Source organism: Papaver somniferum, chromosome 2, assembly GCF_003573695.1.
Source record: "Papaver somniferum cultivar HN1 chromosome 2, ASM357369v1, whole genome shotgun sequence".
Classification (NCBI taxonomy): Eukaryota; Viridiplantae; Streptophyta; class Magnoliopsida; order Ranunculales; family Papaveraceae; genus Papaver; species Papaver somniferum.
Window position 1 is genome coordinate 95,566,171 of NC_039359.1, and position 19,062 is coordinate 95,585,232.

The 19,062-nt window shown below is 37.4% G+C and overlaps 1 protein-coding gene across 2 annotated transcripts; it reads left to right on the forward strand.

The window, feature by feature from the left end:
• Positions 1 to 451: 451 nt before the first annotated feature.
• LOC113348466 (lysine-specific demethylase 5A-like) lies at positions 452 to 18,907 on the forward strand. Of its 2 annotated transcripts, XM_026592243.1 has the most exons (33): positions 456 to 2,254; positions 3,253 to 3,310; positions 3,858 to 3,980; positions 4,333 to 4,390; positions 4,475 to 4,611; positions 4,938 to 5,096; positions 5,204 to 5,290; positions 6,459 to 6,641; positions 8,023 to 8,175; positions 8,285 to 8,476; positions 8,564 to 8,635; positions 8,789 to 8,884; positions 9,750 to 9,836; positions 9,939 to 10,055; positions 10,179 to 10,386; positions 10,479 to 10,543; positions 10,774 to 10,832; positions 10,932 to 11,063; positions 11,149 to 11,308; positions 11,386 to 11,715; positions 12,201 to 12,371; positions 12,460 to 12,521; positions 13,680 to 13,758; positions 14,160 to 14,309; positions 14,407 to 14,540; positions 15,452 to 15,572; positions 15,643 to 15,716; positions 15,921 to 16,065; positions 16,183 to 16,332; positions 16,869 to 16,964; positions 17,050 to 17,145; positions 17,229 to 17,434; positions 18,565 to 18,907. In XM_026592243.1, the coding sequence occupies exons 1-33, from the start codon at positions 870 to 872 to the stop codon at positions 18,809 to 18,811; spliced, it is 5,592 nt and encodes a 1,863-aa protein (XP_026448028.1). In that variant the 5' UTR covers positions 456 to 869; the 3' UTR covers positions 18,812 to 18,907. The 2 variants fall into 2 exon arrangements, with proteins under 2 accessions (XP_026448029.1, XP_026448028.1); XM_026592244.1 differs by lacking the exons at positions 17,050 to 17,145; positions 17,229 to 17,434; positions 18,565 to 18,907 and having other exon boundaries at positions 452 to 2,254; positions 16,858 to 16,964.
• The last annotated feature ends 155 nt before the right edge of the window (positions 18,908 to 19,062 follow it).

A 19,062-nucleotide genomic window follows, 5' to 3' on the forward strand; every position in this document is an offset into this window, starting at 1 on the left:
ATTCTAATCAGCGTTGTAAACTAGACCGACCGGTCTTACAAAAGCCGGTATCGGTGGAGTTAAGACCTAGCGGTATAGACATGACCGAGCGATCGAGACTCGACCGCTCGGTGGAACCTTGACCTGGCCTGGCTAAGTGGCTAATTTGCCACTTAGCCAGACCAATTTTCCCCCTCCCTAGTGGGTGCTTAAATGGCAAACAATCATGTTTGCCACATCCTTAGGAAGGGGCCTTAGCAGCTTGATAATGTCTGCTTTGCAAACTAGTAAGGTTGCTAGTTTGCCATATGGGTACGATGGTTTTGGCAAGTAACTCCAAACTAGCGAAGTCCACTGGACTTGCCCTAAGAAGACGGGTTTCCTTGGACCATATTGTGGTCACACTCGTAAATAAACGACCTAGTACCACATTCGCATGACCCCTCACGATTTTTTTGCGAAACCACACACATGACTATAAGAAAATAAAAAATTGGAACTGAAAAAAAATTAGGGCAAAAAAACATTGGAAAACAAAAATCCCCCAAAACTTAACCTAACCCATACTGATCTTCCATCATCGAATCAGAGAACTCAAGATCACTCAACTCACTATCTACTGACCTACTGATTCTTTAAGCTTTGATCGCTAGGGTTCTCGTTCTTTCCCTTCTACACTCTCCTCGTATACCCATCAATCACTTTCAGGTTTTTTCTCTCTTGCTTTTACTGTTTTTCGAACTCCATTTTGACAGAAGAAGAAGGGAATTTGGTTTATTAATGGTAGAATTGTTGAGGATGTTAAAATCATTTCCTTGAAAAATATTAATCTCTGGTTTGTTTTTTCTATTCGATTATCTTTAGTATGATTTCTAGTTTAGTGTAAAAAAATGGGGAAAGGAAGACCTAGATCAGTGGAGAAAGGTGTGTTAGGGAATAACAATGATTGTTTATTAGAAGACGAAAAAGTGAAGAAGGTAATACCACAAGGTCCAGTATATTATCCAACTGATGAAGAGTTTAAAGATCCATTAGAATACATATACAAGATTAGGCCAGAAGCAGAACCATATGGAATATGTAGGATTATTCCTCCTAACAACTGGAAACCCCCTTTTGCTTTAGATTTAGAATCATTTACTTTTCCTACTAAAACACAAGCTATACATCAATTGCAAGCTAGGTCAGCATCTTGTGATCCTCAAACATTTGAATTGGAATATAATCGGTTTTTGGAAACTCAATTTGGAAAGAGAAATAGGAAGAAAGTGGTTTTTGAAGGTGAAGATTTGGATTTTTGCAAGTGTTATAATGCTGTTAAGCGTTATGGAGGTTATGATAAGGTTGTTAAGGAGAAAAAATGGGGTGAAGTTTATAGGTTTATTGTGGGTTCAGCTGGTGTGGGAAAGATTTCAGAGTGTTCGAAGCATGTTTTGTCTCAGTTGTACCGAGAACATTTGTATGATTATGAAATGATTAACAAGAAGAAGAAGCCCTTGACTTTGAAAAAGTGCAAGAGAGGTATGAGGTGTGATAAGGTTAAGAAAGTTGAGGACCAGCATTCAGATGCTGCTTCGACTAGTAGTTCCTTCAAGAGGAGAAAAAAGAACTCACAAGGAGACGTTAGCAAAGATGACAAGTTAGAGAAGAAGAAAGAAGAATTAAATGAGTTTGATCAGATTTGTGAACAGTGCAATAGTGGGTTGCATGGAGAAGTTATGCTTTTGTGTGATAGGTGTAATAAGGGTTGGCATATTTATTGTCTTTCACCGCCTCTAAAGCAGGTGCCTACTGGAAACTGGTATTGCTTGGAATGTGTGAATTCTGAGAAAGATAGTTTTGGGTTTGTACCTGGTAAACGCTTCTCTTTAGAAACATTTAGGCGTCTAGCTGATAGGGCTAAGAAGAAGTGGTTTGGTTCAACAACTCCATCTAGAGTGGAGATAGAGAAAAAGTTTTGGGAAATTGTGGAGGGTTCAGTTGGTGAAGTTGAAGTTATGTATGGCAGTGATTTGGATACTTCTAAATATGGAAGTGGATTTCCTCGTGCTGAGGACTCACGGCCGCCAGAAGTTGAGGTTGAGGTTTGGGACAAGTATATATCTAGTCCATGGAATCTCAATAATTTGCCCAAATTGCAAGGATCGATGCTTCAAGCAGTTCATGAAAATATTGCTGGTGTGATGGTGCCCTGGTTGTATATTGGGATGTTGTTTTCATCGTTTTGTTGGCATTTTGAGGATCACTGCTTTTATTCAATGAATTATTTACACTGGTACGTACTTTCTTTTATTTGACATGTATTTGGTTCTCTACAGAAATGCAGTCATAGTTGGATAATCTTTATGTGTATTTTGGTTGAAATCTGGACTGAAAGTTTAGCATACAGTTGATGGCATTTCATGCCATCAACGATTAAATAACATGTTTCCTTTCTTCCTTATCCACTCGGGTCATTCTTTAATAGGTAGCATGACTATTGAACCACTTGTGCGACAGTGGTACCATTTTAATGGTTACTATAAGTCTGTAACAATACCATCAAGTCAGATTAGTGGAAGTAATCCAATAACATAGTCCCAAGAAAATGCTGGGCTGTGCTGATATGTTACAAACAGCCAAATCTTGAGTTGGTGTGTATTGGGGATGGACCCCATTATTGCTCAAAAGAAGTAAGAAAAGAAAGAACTAATAATGCTGTGCAGATGATAAGACATTATATAGGGAGAGAAGTGACTCAGCTTGGAGTAGGATTCCGTACCTCTCTTGACTTTCCACTGATCATTAGGTTGCTAGGATTCTTGATGTTGATATTCGGTTTCCCATGTAGACTTTTTTCAGTGAGATTCTTTCTTATTATACTGCTATCGTAATATCATTTATAAAATTGACCCCCTGTATCATTTGTTAGTACCTTCACCTTGTATTCTTTGATACTACAGTTTTACTATGCGGGCTTGATTGTTTGTCTCAAGGTCAAAAAAACATGTTATCCACTGGAACGAATATTATTTATATTATTGAAACTACATCAAAGTCACCTTCAATTTGCCAGATTTGTTTTATCTTGCTTTTCTAGTTAAGGTAGGATATCACAGTTCCCCATCAGGACCATAATTGTCTTGGCTACCCCAAATTCTGAAGTTACTAGAAGTTAAGAAATTACTCTACTTTTCTGTTGGCATTTTTGATTGCGAAACGCATGTTACATAACTTTTATTAGCTGTGAGCAACCATCAATGTTATGCTATTGATTACAACTTTTCATTTCAGGGGGGAGCCAAAATGCTGGTATAGTGTTCCTGGTAGTGAAGCCCATGCATTTGAACAGGTAATTTGGCTAAGTAGTTGTCTCTAGGCCCCTCTGTTTGCGATTAGCTTTATCACTGTCTTTTGATATTGCAAATGCTACTAAATCTTTTAATCAGAATAGCCACATGCACACGACCTGTCTAAACTGAAGTTGTGTCACTATTAAGTTACAATAGCACTGAAGTTGTCACAATTAAGTTACTAATCGCAATGATAAAAGGGCAGGGGCTGTTGCTCTTGAATATAGTTACTTCAGTAAAAAATACAGCTTTAGGCCTTTAGTTATTTAACTTGTTTTCTGTACTTGCTGTTGTAGCCATATACATCAATGTGTTGTTGTATTCTGAATAGTTCATGAATTCTTGCTTCTTGGTAGATGTCTTTTAATCAATGCTCAACTGAAAACCCTACTTACTTTGATGCATGAACTCAAAGTGCATCAAAGTGTTTTGGTTCTTACTTTCCAATAATTGTCTTCCTGTGTTTGCAATTCGTTAGAGAAATAATTAAGAATGTACGTATCTATTCTAAAGCGCGCCTCTCATCTAGAATTCGTGTTTTTGCAGGTTATGCGGAGCAGTCTTCCCGATCTATTCGAAACACAACCAGATCTGTTGTTCCAGCTTGTCACTATGTTGAATCCTTCTGTTTTGCAAGATAATGGTGTCCCAGTATATACTGTACTCCAGGTTTGACTTTATGGTGCTTGAAGATATACATTTGTACTGGAAGTTTCCATCATGCTGTTATGCATCTCCCTTGAGCCTTCACATGCATTTATTAATATTATCTCTACTTTCGGATCTTGGGTGTTATCATTGCTATGCTGCACCAGCACTCTGTATATAGTATACCGGATTCATTTACTTTCGGATATTGATATCTTAATCTCCACCCCATCTCTCATAGTATCTACTGTCTAAAAATATCCATCATATACTTTTTGTTAGTTAAGCTGTAGTTTAAGATATCTATAATTTTGATATCATACCTTTTATCTAAGTTAATCCTTATATTTAAGTTTCTTTTATGTTGTGTCAGGAGCCTGGGAATATTGTCATAACTTTTCCCAGGTCTTATCACGGAGGTTTTAACTTTGGTAAGCCACCTACCACTATATAAAGCAGTTTTTAATGGGCCACATTACTTGTTGTTATTGATAAATATGTGCTTGCTTTTTCAGGCTTGAATTGTGCTGAGGCTGTTAATTTTGCACCTGCTGACTGGTTGCCCCACGGTGGTTATGGTGCTGAGCTGTATAGGTTGTATCACAAGGCCGCAGTGTTATCTCACGAGGAGCTCCTCTGCGTGGTAGCCAAGGTTAGAAGATTGTAGACCTTTACAAGTTTCAACCTATTCTGGTTTTCATCCAATCACCAAGCTTTCTATCTTATTCGGTGACACCCACCGTTTGCTTATATGAGGTCACGAGGTTGACTGGATACTTGAATACGACATCCTTTTGGTTGTTCTTTTGCTCAATGGTTCTTCAAGTGAAATAATATTCATTTTGCTGTTTTGTAGTACTAGTATCAAACAGTTGTGTTGCTTAAACATCTGGTTTACTGGATAGGGAATTGTGGTTTCTTCTTTTTAAGTGTGATCCATCTGTCTTATTATTTATTTTTTCTGTGCTGAATTGCCAGAGTGGCTGTGATGCAAAGGTGTCATCTTACTTGAAGAAAGAATTGCACAGAGTATTTACTAAAGAGAAAACTTGGAGGGAGCGTTTATGGAAAAATGGCATCGTGAAGACTTCCCCAATGTATGCACGTAAGCATCCTGATTATGTTGGAACTGAAGAGGTAAACCCATGTTCAACTGTCCCTCGAGACTAACTATCATTGCAAAGATACTGATCGACACGTTCCTCCGTGCTGGTAATTTATGTCAAATCCCGATGACTTTGTAGGACCCCACTTGCATTATATGCCAGCAATATTTGTATCTTTCTGCTGTTGGATGTGGATGCAGAAAATCCACCTTCGTCTGCCTGGAGGTATGGGAACTCAGCAATCATACAGTTTTTAGCTTTGTTTCTAATCTTAAGGAAAGTAAGAACTTCATTGCCAAAAAAAAAAAATTTAATTTGTCAAGTGAACGGTGATAAACCTTATACACAGAAGGACATGCATTATTCAAATCGAGAAGTTGAAAAGTACTGCGTTGCCGTTGCTTTTTCTCTAATCATGTCTTCTATCATACCCGTCCTCTTTATTTTCTTTGTTACAATGGAAACCACATGGTTGTCAATTAGAGATACTCAATTACAATGTTTAGTATTTTTTTAATGGTAGTTTTACTTTCGCGGTTTCCTTTGGGTGCTGATGAGAAATCTTCATTCAGTTGTTTAATTGCCATAATGAACCTGCCCTGTGCACATGTTGACACCTATATGTATCAATACATGAGTGCCGTGGCAAGTTGAACTTAGTATAACGGTTTCATATAACAAGGAAATATGATTCCTAAAGAATCGTAGTCAGACAAGGTTTCATGAGTCATCTTTCTGGTAAAGACAATTAGACAACTCTAATAACTGAGTGAAGACTAAAATTTATATTCCCAATATGAAGTGGATTAATGCTTGCTGTTTGTTGAAAATAAGCTTTTCAAATATAGAAATTTCTACCACATGTATGGAACAACCCAAAGTAATGTGGGTGTGCAGTCTAGTGTCTTGAATTTCCATCGATGATTTGTATCTTTCGTGTACATGGATCCCTTGACCGTCTTATGCAGGTACATATGTATATCTAACATTTGCGAGTGCTACTGCAAAGTCTTAGTGGCCATTGAATAAAATCCAGACTTAGCCTCAGCCTCTGCTTTTTAGTCTTCTTCTATTACTACTATCTTCTTATTTTTATTTTTTTCTTTAAACATAGAATATTATCCTTTCATCAATTATTCTTTATTCAACAAGGGAATAATTCGTTTCGTCTTCCTTACTAAGTTACTTCTCTTAGGCGGACAATATAGATTTCACATGGCTTTTGTTTGGCTTCCATTCATATGTTGTTTTTATATTTGTTATTGAATGTCATTTAGTTAGTTCTCCTTCCAGACATAGCCGAACTATCACTAAAGTCTTTCCTATTCTCTATTATTATAGAAACTTTGCAAAGTTTTGGTTACATTCAAATAACGATACTTCTCTTATGCAGCACTATGAACACCTCTGTGAGTGCAACCCTGCCAAGCAACGTCTTCTCTACCGTCACACACTTGCCGAATTGGAAGACTTGGCACTTTTAGCTGACAACGGTGACTTAGATGAGGCATGCAAAACTAGAAGCTGCCGGCGACAACTTTCAAGCTCTAATGATGTACCTATTTTGGCAAAAGAGGTTAGCTCATACATAATTGCTAACTCAATACTAGAATTAACATGATTTCGTTCTTTAACCGCTGTTCTTCTCTCATGAAAAGGATCTTTTTAAATAGTACTAAATACTGGCCATACATCAGGCACATGAATCTAAGACACTCTTCATAATGACGGGCCTTTTAAAGTTTCTTCTTTAGTGTAAAAATGACACCTCTTGTAAAATGCCTTCAGACTTTATTTTTGTTCTGCTCATAGAGCACCTAGGTAAATCTATCATGGAGTATTAAATTTAAGGACAACAGTTAGAATCCCGTTTCTCCCTCTAAAGATAAAAAGTCATTATTAAACAGCATATAGGCGTTGAAGGTTAATGACTTACTCCCTCTTGGCTTCTCCAAAGTAAAGTGAGTATGAGCAATCTGTAGCTTCATTACAATGCGTCCCTTAAGATGAATTTCATGGAGGTCCTGCGGATCCCACCAATCTAAATACAATTTTAACGTCCGGCGGACCAGATTGCTCTCTTCTTTACATGTTTCATCTTCTTATTTAATGTTTCATAACCATGGCGCTGCTGGTAGACTTGGGTAGAATCTTTATAACCATGGCGCTTCTGGTGAGTTGGAAGCTTCCTGAATTGTCAGATTGTTTCATTGCAGAAAAAGAATAAACAAAAATAGGATAGAAAAGGGAAGATCAAAGAATTAAGCAAAGAAGACCGCCTATAGTCTAGTATCTGACTCAACACTTCAACCACACACACATGCGCACACACACCTCCTCATCCTAGAAAAGCTGTTTTCTATCTAGAATTTCCTAGATAGTCTTAAATCTACCAACATGAAAGACTTTTTGAACTGGGTATCTCTTTTGTGACTCTCGTATATTTTGAAGACATGATTTACTCATTCCTATTGGATACAAAGTGTGTAGATCTTTGCTGTCAAAGCAAAAGATAACTTTAGTTTTACTAGTCAAAAATATGTAAGTTCTGTTTAGATGGAACAACCCATATGAAGTTTTAGAGTGGTTTTACTGTTAATGCCGGTTGTCATCTTTGGCCAAATTTGTAAGAAATAAACCGGAGACAGATTTGGTAAGTTGTAGCTGGTAAGGTAGTAATTCAAATTAGGTTTTCAGAACTTATCGACAAAGCTATGGTCCATTGATTCAGAATACTAGCACAGAGTCCTAGACTGATGTAAGTCTTGCCTCATCTGTAGCAGTAGGAGTTTATTGCAAACTGTTTGGCAGAATGGTTGATTCAAGTCGCACCATTTTACGTGTTAGGAAGTTAATATGTCCTTCCTCCACCATTTGCAATTCGTGGTCCAATTATTTGCCATCTGTTTTTTTTTTCTTTTATTAAGGTGTACTAAGTTTGGTGTAACCTTGTGCAGGTAAAAGGTTGTCGGGTTACTCATGTTCAACTCGCAGAAGAGTGGATTTTGAGCACTATTAAAATCCTTGAGAGCTCATTTTCTGAGTCTGCATATGTCAGTGCACTAAGTGGAGCTCAACAGTTTCTATGGGCTGGTCCTGAAATGGATCCGGTATGTGCTTCCTGTTGATTTACTGGACACAAACAGAATATTCATTTCTGGTTATGTGCACTAGCTTTTGTAAATAGTAACATGTGGTATTTGCAAGCTTGGCATGTAGGTGCGAGGCCTGGCAAAAAGTTTGGTTGAAGCCAAGAAATGGGCTCTGGAGGTAAAGAGTTGCCTTTGCAAAGTCAAGTCATGGCTGCAACATCGAGTAAATAATACGCAGAAAGTGACTTTGGGATACATAGAAAATTTGTTGAGTTTTAATCCGGTTCCTTGTAATGAGCCTGGGCATCTCAAATTGAAGGTTAATAATTTTAATAGTACTCTTAGTTTTACATTTAACTTCATGCTTGTTCTGCAAAATCATGCTTTTGCAGTTTACTCTTTGCAGGTCTATACAGAAGAAGCTAAGTTGTTGGTTCTAGAGATAAAATCTGCACTTTCACCATCTTCGGGTGCCTCAGTAAGTAACTTCCTATGTCCATGTGGATTTGCTTGTTTGGTTTCAGATAATGGGATAAAATGTTGGGTTGAAGATTTGTCATGTATTTTGTATGCTTTATTGGAGCTAGGTCCTTAATCTTTTTTAAAATTTTTTTTGTTTATGGATCTTCAGATAGCTGATTTGGAATTATTATACTTTAGAGCAAGTGAATGTCCAATTCATATAGAAGAAATGGGAAACTTAGCAAAAGAAATCTCTTTGGCAAAGGTACATATTACTGGTAGAGGCTGTAGTAGCGTAATCTGGCTCGTAGCATTCCAACCATTTTATTTGATTGTCAATAATATATTACTTTTTTGCTTTGCATCAACTCTCGGCTAGTATTACTATCTGTTTGACTGTCAATAATTTTTTGTTTTTGTTTTTGTTTTTGTTTTAATTGTGTATGCAATTCTTATAAATTTAGTCAGCCTTGGGGTTGGATCGCCCAGCCCCAGATCCCACACATCTTCCAGCGAATAACTTGGTGTGTTTGGCCGAGTGCTCTGCCTTAGTTAAGATATTGGCCATCTGCAGAAGATATTAGAAGTTTTTGATCAAATGCCATCTTAAAGCCTTCTATTGGTATATTAGTACGTAATTTGAAAAATAAATAAAAGAAGAAAGAGAAAAAGAGGAGAGAGAAAACAGAAAATGTAACAAAAGAATATGTTCTAAACACTCTCTTCATTCTCTCGAATGTAGGCAGAAAAAAGAGTCTAAGATTTACAGTTTTAGCCGTCTCCAACAATCCTTTTAGGGTGTTATGTTTCTAAATTCATTACCTGTTAAGTTTCACCCTAAATTTTTTTCTCTCTTGACCATTCTCGATTTACTGCGGATATATCAACTAGGCGTTGAGTTATGCCAAACTCAGACTGACAACGAGCATGTACATCTGGCGATGCTTTGAGTTATCGCCTCGCGCAGTTGAACGCCTAGTCCTGATTTACTCGCTAGTAACTTGGGTAACTCGATAGATCTTAGACAACTATGATTATGACTATTCTTTTTTTTTTTTTTTTTTTTTTTTGTATCTTTCATTCCGTCCTTGCCTCGCTGGTTATATGTTTGTATTATTTTGCATCATTAGGCTTGGATAGATAGCACAAGGCAGTGTATCTCGGTGGATAGATCTGTTAAAGTTGAGGTTGATGTTCTTCACAAGTTAAAGTCAGAGGTATGATATGTTCCGTGAGCTGTATAATAAGATAACTGATGTCGTTCTTGAACTATTTGGAAATTGCTTCCATCTGAACCATATAAACTTAACTGCTTACAGATGTTGGAGCTTCATGTTCAGTTCCCGGAAATGGAGGTGCTTTTGGACATTTTAAGGCAAGTCGAATCGTGGCAAGTTAAGTGCCACGCAATGCTGGAAGCTCCTATCACTTTGAAGGTTGTGACATTCGTGAAAACTGAACTGTTTTTTTTTTCCCTAACAAGTTATTACGTGTCTTTAACCAGCTTATGATGTTCTTGGTAGTGATTGGAAATAAATTGCTACTTGTAACTTGTGCAGGACCTTGAAATTCTTCTCCAAGATGCAGATAATTTTTTTTTTGCCATTCCTGAGTTGAAGCTTTTAAAGCAATATCACCTTGATGCTATTTCATGGATTTCCCGCTTCCATCATGTTTTAGTAAATGTAAACAAACGGGAGGATCAAGATAAAGTTGTAGAAGAACTAACTTGCATTTCTGCGGATGGAGCATTATTGAGAGTACAGGGTTCGTTCCTTTGCATTTTAGATGCCCAGTTGTTTCGCTTTGTTTCATTTTTCTGCATAGTCTGAGTTTTTTTTTTCTTTTTCCTAACACAGTTGATGAATTGCCTCTTGTTGAGGTAGAATTAAAGAAGGCATTTTGCAGGGAAAAAGCTCAGAAGGTAACGTTAAGAAAAAAACATTTGTTTGTAAGTTCCTGTCTATGTTAGTCAAGGTTTATATTATGTCTGAATTTGACATGGTAACTGAGCATATGGTCTCCATGAATCAAAGTATTTGAACGTTCCCTTAATACCTTTTTGATTGGAAGTTGTGACTACGGGAACTATGTTTCAAATGTAGCATTTCCATGTACCATATAAATGCTTTATAGTTGATCATATCGGTGCAGGCAAGTCGAACTCAAATGCCTCTTACCTACATAGAAGAACTGATTTCCGAGGCTGTTATGTACGTATTCCTTCTTATCGAACCTTTGCATAAATTGGTGTGAGTGCAAATGCAAATATATTTTTGTTGCTGTGAGTTTCTTAACAGTTCCTCTTACAGACTTCAAATTGAGGATGAGAAATGGTTCAAAAACATCTCTGGAGTACTTGCTGACGCACAGTCTTGGGAAGAACGAGCAAAACAAGCTCTCAGAAATTTGGCTCAGATGTCAGACCTTGAGGATCTTATGAGGTTTACTGATGATTATGTTTAGGGCCTTCATTTTTATACCTCATGCGTAGGACTAGTTTATGATCGCTGCATTTAAATTTTTCAGGACGTCGGACAAAATTTTTGCGGTTCTACCTTCGCTAGTTGACCTCAAAGATGTTTTATCATTTTCTAGATCATGGATTAGAGATTCTCAACCATTTCTGACGTTGTCTCTTCTATCCAGTGATCCTTCAAGTTCTCCTGTGAAATTTGATTCCCTTAAGGTTTTTATCATCTACTTACACACTTACGTTCTGAAACTTCATAAATATTTTATAAATATATGTCCCTGATTATGCAGGAGCTAGTTTCTCAGTCAAAACTTTTGAAGGTGTGCTTGGAAGAACCAAGGATGCTTCAGGAAACGTTGAAGGACTGTGAGTCCTGGCTGGAGGATGCTCGCGCTTTATTAGAACAAGCAGATTCTTTCCTGATGCTGCACAATGTTAGTGTAGATAATGGGTGTCACACTAGGATCGTAGAGCTACTTCAGTTGATTCAGTCTGTCACGATGAAAGGACAGCTTTTAGGTGTTGACTTTGACGAGATTCCAAAACTTCAAAAAGTTTCCTCCAAACTAGAGTGGTGCTTAAGGGCTATTACATCCCTCCTCACAACTCCTTCACTTAAGGTGATCAATTCTGTTATCTGACATGCATTATACTGTAGTGAATTCTTTGAAAAAAAATAATTAGTAAGTTTAAGATGTCACACAGGGATGCAATATGTTATAAGATCTGCAAACTGTTGTATGCTTTGAAGTTTCCACTTATTCTTAGGCACATAACAGTGTCTATTTATGATCAGTAGATGCTCATGAAAGTTGCCATATTCTTTTATTAACTTGATTTGAGTCATCTGAGACTCCTTCACTCGATGTTCCAGCATAGAAATACCGGATAAACGGTAGAAGCACATTAGTAGATAGTAGCATTCATGGGCATGTTTTAGGACATATTTTAATTATGAATAGTCTTATATATCTATTTTTTTTTCTTCTCTGTGAGTATCTGTGTGCGCTTTTTGTTTTGTAGCTCTTTTTGAATATTTTCATTCACATGTCACATAGTTAACTTAGGTTTATCTGTCTAATATGTATATATTTGGACGTTATAGGCAGTTGATAGCTTAATAGAAAGTGCAAAGTCTGTCCCACGTGAGCGTGATGATTTGGTAAATTCGTTGATTGATGGTGTTATCTGGCTCAAGAAGGCACTGGAAATAGTTTCTTCGCGCCGTAAAAGATGCAAGTTGAGTGATGTTGAAGAAATTGTTGATGAAGCTCAAGTAAGCAGTTGAAAGTTTTCAACATATTCTCACATGCCTTTGTTTTGCGGATATTGACAAATTCTAATGCCATTCCTTCTAACTGCAGATGATTAAAGTCCCTTTTCCATTGATGGTTGACCAGCTTGTTATTAGTATCGAAAAACATAAGTAAGCATTCTAATTCTGCCTTGCAACATTTTTCCACGTTTTCCATTTTTCTTTTGCAATATCTGGTACTTTGACTTGACTCGTGATATTTATTAGTCCAATTTAATTTCGTCCAAAAATTTTCTTATAAGTTCTGTTAAAGTAAATAAAATTCTTTAACTACTGTGTGAAGTAGTATATGTAGGACAATCATGCATCTTTTTAGTGCAACTAGATTAGTAGAATATGCCTAATAAAAACCAATCAATACAAAAAGCATATGCTTACTAGTTTAAGGTATTCTGATTATCGTGGGGGATTTTTAATATTTAAGACTTGCTTTAATTTTATAGATTAGGATTCCTATCTTCTTAGTCTTGCAACAGCCCTGACACTAATAATGTGGAATCACATCGATGATGTACAAAACATACCGAAGCGCACCCAAGGATCTTTAGACTCTACTCTATAGCATTGATGTGTCACATCAGATAAAATTCTCAAACAAAAATATAACGTATGCGCGGTTCACCCTTACAAAATTGCATATGGCTTTGTGTTATAAGGCATGAATATCCCTCATATTTTATCTTGTCTATTGATTGAAGTCTTTCTAATGTCTTGTACACTTGACTAGCTGCCTTGGGGTTGGACTCAGGTTTAGCTGAGGTCCAGTTTCAGATCAAGGTGCAGTGACCAACTCGGCGAGTTTGATTGACTTGTTGGCTTTCTTATATTTATGTGAGGTCTTTTTGTGTTATAATAATAAAATTAATAAGAAAACGTAGTAGAAGAAGTGAAAAATAAGCAGTAGCAGCAGGTGAAAGAAGAACAGCAGTAGCCGCTGAAAAATTCTCCTCAACCAAACTACTTAAACAATTCCAGATCCGTTCCTCTCTCTCTCTCTTTATCAAGGAGCTGGAGTGAGCTTTAAGAAACGCTTTTTACCCTAAACCGTGTCAATCGGTTCTCGAGTTGACACGGAATTGGTAAATACTGGTGGCTGGTGCTGACTTGCCGGGTCACTCGGCTAGAGCTGTACCTGGTGAAGTATTAAGAAGCACAAGGCAAGAATGCCGAATTACGTACTACCCGCAAGCAACTTGGCTGATCATAAATTGCTTTGTGCTTTCCTGTTGATTCAGATTTTTTTTTTATATGCTATTATTCTAAATGCAGATCCTGGCTGGAGAAGGTGCATGTGTTCTTTAGTTCAAACTCAGCAGAGAAGTCCTGGTCTGCGTTGTTACAGCTCAAGGTAACGAAGCTTGCGCTGCTTGTAAATGCGTTTTTATGGATCACAAATATTTGGTGTTTTAACTCATAAATATTAATAAATGTTCTTCTCATCAGTTCCAATGAAAATGCATAGTAAAAATGTTTTCTATTATATGGTCTGTTTCAGTATCTTCCATCACAGATTTTAAGATTTGCATATCTCACATGGCCTGTTATGTTAGGGTTAGAGAAATGGCAGTTTCTTAGCTTTTCGAAAGTGCAGCAAGCCATTTTTTATCTAATGTTGTATGTGGTTATTTGTCATTTCGTGTGAAAAATGATCTATATCAAAACCGGGCCATGCATAACATCTTGAAAGGAAACTTATATATTCAACTGAAATTCTTATCGTGCTTTCTTATGTTTTACTGCACTATTTAGGATTTCGGGGATTCAGATGCCTTCGATAGTCCAGAGTTGGACAGAGTTAACTCTGAAATTGTAAAAGTTGAAAAGTGGATTCTTTCTTGCAAAGAGATCATTGGTCCTTCTGTTAGTGACATGAACTCCTTGGGAGCTGCTTTAGTCTCAGTGAGTTCTCTGAACCATATACCTCTTCAGGTCCTTCTACTCTGCTTTCCCTGTATACTTCTTTCACTGATCGATCAAATAACCCATTCTATGGCAGATAAAGCATTCCATGGATAGATCCATCCAGTTATATCAAGACGCGAGCTGTTGCAGTGCCAGAAGTTTGCATGTGTGCTGCTTCAGTGCTTCTGGAAATCAAGAAGTATTTGTTTGCTTAAAGTGTAATGACAGGTAATACCATTTGTTCTCTGAATAGTTCCTGTTCCGAGTGTAATGACCAGATATTCTTGGTTTTGGTGTATGAAGCCATGAACGACTGTTTCTGAAGCGTCAAACAGAAGTCTGGAACCTTGTTTCTATTTCACGTTTTTCAGCTACTGGTAGTGGTCCTTAGTTAAAGTCCGTCTTGTGCTGTGGTTTCCATTTGGCTGACACAGTAAAAGAGGTGATAACTGTTAATCACTGAATTTCTGAACTTTGATGCCATCGATTCTTGAAGCCAACCTTTAGGGCCCTTAGGGCTATGCCCTGATGACTTGTTTAATTATATCACTTTAAAGGGGCTCAAACTGTTTCCTCGAGGACTAACTGTATTTGTAGCAAGTATCCGTGCGTCTAACGAGTGGGAGCAAGTATCCGTGCGTCTAACGAGTGGGAACATAGCATGGAAAGATGTATATAGATGGCTTCCAAATTGCTAAACAAAAAACTACTTCTGGTACACCATCTCTTTCTCCATCAGGAAAGTGTCCACTCTAGCCAACTATCCGTAGATATTTGGCCAGGGATCTGGCTTCGACTACTAGGTCAGAGGTTCAAGTCCCTACTCTATAATCTACTCCTTAGCATGGGTGCCGTTGGTCGCCCCTGCATGGGTGGAGTTAGTCGCCCTTTGTCGCGGGCAATTATGCTCTTTCACACGTCCTCATGATGAAATTCATGCTCTATGTAATGGCTCCTACAATCCTCAATTACTGCAAAAATATAAATACTTTTTTTAATACCATTTTATTTTTATGCTCTTAGAAACATTTCTTTTGGTGTTTAATAAAACAATAAGTATGCCACCTTTTGTGGACAACTTATTTGGATTGATATGGACAATGTGCTTAACTTGGTTTTCGTTCGCTTCTCATGAACAGGTACCACCTTTCATGCCTGGGGTCAATGTTTCCTATAACAAGTCTTGCAAGAGAAAATACATGCCCGTATTGCCTTCTTTTGGAAAGTGGAGCTGTATCTCGAAATGAATGCCGTAGTTTGGTATGTATCTGTGAGTTTTTCTTGCATAATTAAGTTGCTCTCTTTTTCCAACCTACCTTGTTTATTGTAGATATCCAGGGGAGCACGCCCTGAACTGAAGATGCTCAATGAACTACTCTCTGTTGCCAACGATTTCTGCATGCGGTAAGAGCACTTCCCAGTCTCCGGTGAACCATACACATGTGCAGTTATAGTAAATGCGTGTCAGGTCAAGGATGCTTGAATATTGTAATCTTAATGTGTGCTCAAATACTCGATCTGACATAAACTTGTAGCTTCACAATGGTTATCTCTCCGAATGAACCAGTATGAGCTCAATAATTAATTGATGTTGTTGTTTATTTATAGGATTAAAGAAATAGATATTCTAGAAAAGCTCGTGGAACAAACTCTTGCCTGCCAATCCCTAATGGCAGAAACTGTGGATTTCGTCCTTGGTTATCTTGATAAAGATATTGTCCCAATATCTCGAGGACTTTTGGTTCCCTTGAAGGTGTTTATTCTCTTCTCATTTGCAGTCTACTTTGGAGTTGTGGATATTCTTATTAGAATGACTTGGTATAATATCAAACTAAGGTAGTCTTTATGTAATTTGCAATTTGCTGTGCAGGCAGTAGGAGTTGCGGGTGTGTTTGATCATGATGGTACTCGCAACTTGGAGTTGGCAGTAGTGATACACTCGTGGAAAATCAGAGTCAAGATGCTGTTTGAGAATTCAGAGAAGCCGCATATCCAAAACATTCAGCGCATGCTGAAAGAGGTATTTCCAATCAGGGTTCCAAAGCTGCTCAAGCAAAATTCTGTTTCTTTTTTCTGGAAATCATGGTAGTCTTTTAAGTACACGAATCACATGACTACACTGCTAAAATGTTCTGATAAAATAAATAATAGTACGGTGAAAAAAGGTGATAATAATCAAGACAGAGCAAAATGAGGAAGAGAGGAAAGGAAAAAACAAAAGAAAGACTAACTTGGAATTTATTACAGTTTCAGCCTTGTTCATCCATAACAGTGCAATGTTACATCTTGAGACTATGTATCTGTCGGTTAACACATGGTCATATGCTAAGCATCCTTGCCATCAAATTTTTAGAATTATATTCTCACTTCATTGTGGTGAATAAGTTTGAGAAACAGCTATATTTGGTCATGCAATAGGCACCTGTCATCTTATTCAGGATGATGCGTTGTTTGTCTATTGTAATAGAATTGCTTGATCTTTAAATAATCTTTTAAGATACACTCCTTGTTCATAGTTAACATGTGTTTGAACATTAACCGGTAGACATGATGCAGGGGTCACAATTGAATGTGCCATCTGGTGATTATTTCATCCATGAACTTACAAAGATGAAGTGTGTAGGTTTACATTGGGCAGAACTTGCTAGAAAGGTCTGTGATTTCTCTACTGTAATCCCTTGTAGCATTCTTGTTTTACGATTAGGAAATTCATGTAATTTTTCTCCCTTCTTTTCAGGTTGCCTCGGATTCTGGGCATCTCGAGTTGGATGAAGTATTTAAACTAATTAGCGAGGGTGAAGACTTGCCAGTGCATCTGGACAAAGAGATCAAAGTAATAACTTTTCATCTCTTTTAAATTGTCGACATAAATCATATGTGATATTTAAAAGTTCTCTCTTTTTGCTTCTTTTGCAGTTATTAAGAGATCGTACTGTACTTTATTGCATTTGCCGGAAGCCTTACAATAACAAAGCACCAATGATTGCCTGTGACTTGTGTGAAGAGTGGTATCATTTCGATTGTGTTAAAATATGTGAACCAGCACCAAACAACTATCTCTGTCCTGCTTGTAAGCCCCTGGAGGAGAAAGAGCCTTTGTTGTCACTACTGAAGGGAGAGAGGTAAGACTAGTGCTAGATATGTAACACTGATATAAACTGTTTGGTGCTAATCTTGATAGTTTAGATTGTGGTTATATCCATGAATCATTTCCAACTTCTTGTGTGCCTATAAGAGAACTTTGGCATTTAGTAACTAGCAAAAAGCCTCATGATTAGGATATAATTATAATATGATAACTGAACTTTGGCATGGTTATAGTCTAGACGCAAGAAAGATTTAAAAGTTAGGTTAGGAGGGCTGCAGTAAATCCAGTAGACTTGGCATGTGCAGCTGCGTCTTATTAAAATCAAAAGTAGTGGGCTTGTTTTTCCGAGGTTTTGTGATAGCCAATAAGGGACTCAGGGGAAAATGTTGAATTTCACCATCAGGATGTCAAGCTAAGTCTCTCCGAATATCCAAATACATGTGTGCAGTCTTGCTCCTTCGGATTTTTAAGGATACATTTTCACTTGCACTTTAGATTTAGGCCCACGCCACTTCTTTGACTTAGTGATATCCATGGAAGTGCTTGGTGAGACAAAATGTTTAAAGGATAATACACATGTGATATTTTTTAGTATTATGCTCATCTGGCGCCACCGGCAATCAGACTAATTTGCAGTAGCCCCCACAAAAGCTTGGTTTAAATGTTTGGGAATATCTGCAATGTTAATGACCAAATGTTTTAACAGTAGGTTACGAAAGTATATAGCAGTTGATCCAGTAATTGCAAATCATGTGTTATTTTTGCGATGGTAGCTTATTATTCATTGCGTCCAAGCATCACTCTACTGGTAAGAGGATGGAGATGAAATATACGAAACATCAGTCAAGCACTTCCTTTAGTTTGCAGAATACTGCAAAGACAATTGTGATAGTGTTCAAGTTGTATTTTTCCTAACTTTGCCGGTTATGTCTGCTGCTGAGTAAATATTGGAATCAGGATGATTTCTTAATTGTGGTTCACTCACGTTTAGAAATCAAGCACCTGAATCTTACCGCAGGATTTACATTTTTTATTGACAAGGGTGTTGGTTAGATTCAGTTCTTTAGTTTTTGGATGTACATATAGTTCGTCAAGTTTGATATTCCCTGTTAACATCAAGGTCACATGAATTGTTAATTAATGCTGATTTGATTCCTTGAACAGATTATCTGGGTCTCATGATGTGGGTCCTCAGACACCTCTTCCTCAGGGCAACGAATCGAGGAGAAGGCATAGAAAGTTAAGTTCTAATAGAAGGCGGCAAAAGCGGATGTTGGTTGCGGATCTTGGAATGATGTTAAGGCACTCTGATGGCATTGATCAATTATGGTGGAGAAATAGGAAGCCTTTGAGGAGAACATCTAAAAAACGTGCGGAGTTAGAAAGCCTCTCCCCGTTTTATAATTTGTAACATTAACTGAACATTTGGATAGTTATTAGTTCAATTTATTCATTCGATTAGTTATTATTCTGTCCCGTTTTCAATGAAAAAGTTCGAGTTGCATTAGTTATTTCTGTAGGCTACGACCTGTAGCATAAAAGGGTATCAATATTATGTTTCTACCATGCTGGCTAGATTTTAGGAATCCTATTTGTTCTCAGGACTTCTGTCCGGAGGCAGACTCTGGTAAATAACCTATAAATAGGAGTCCAATCTCCCAA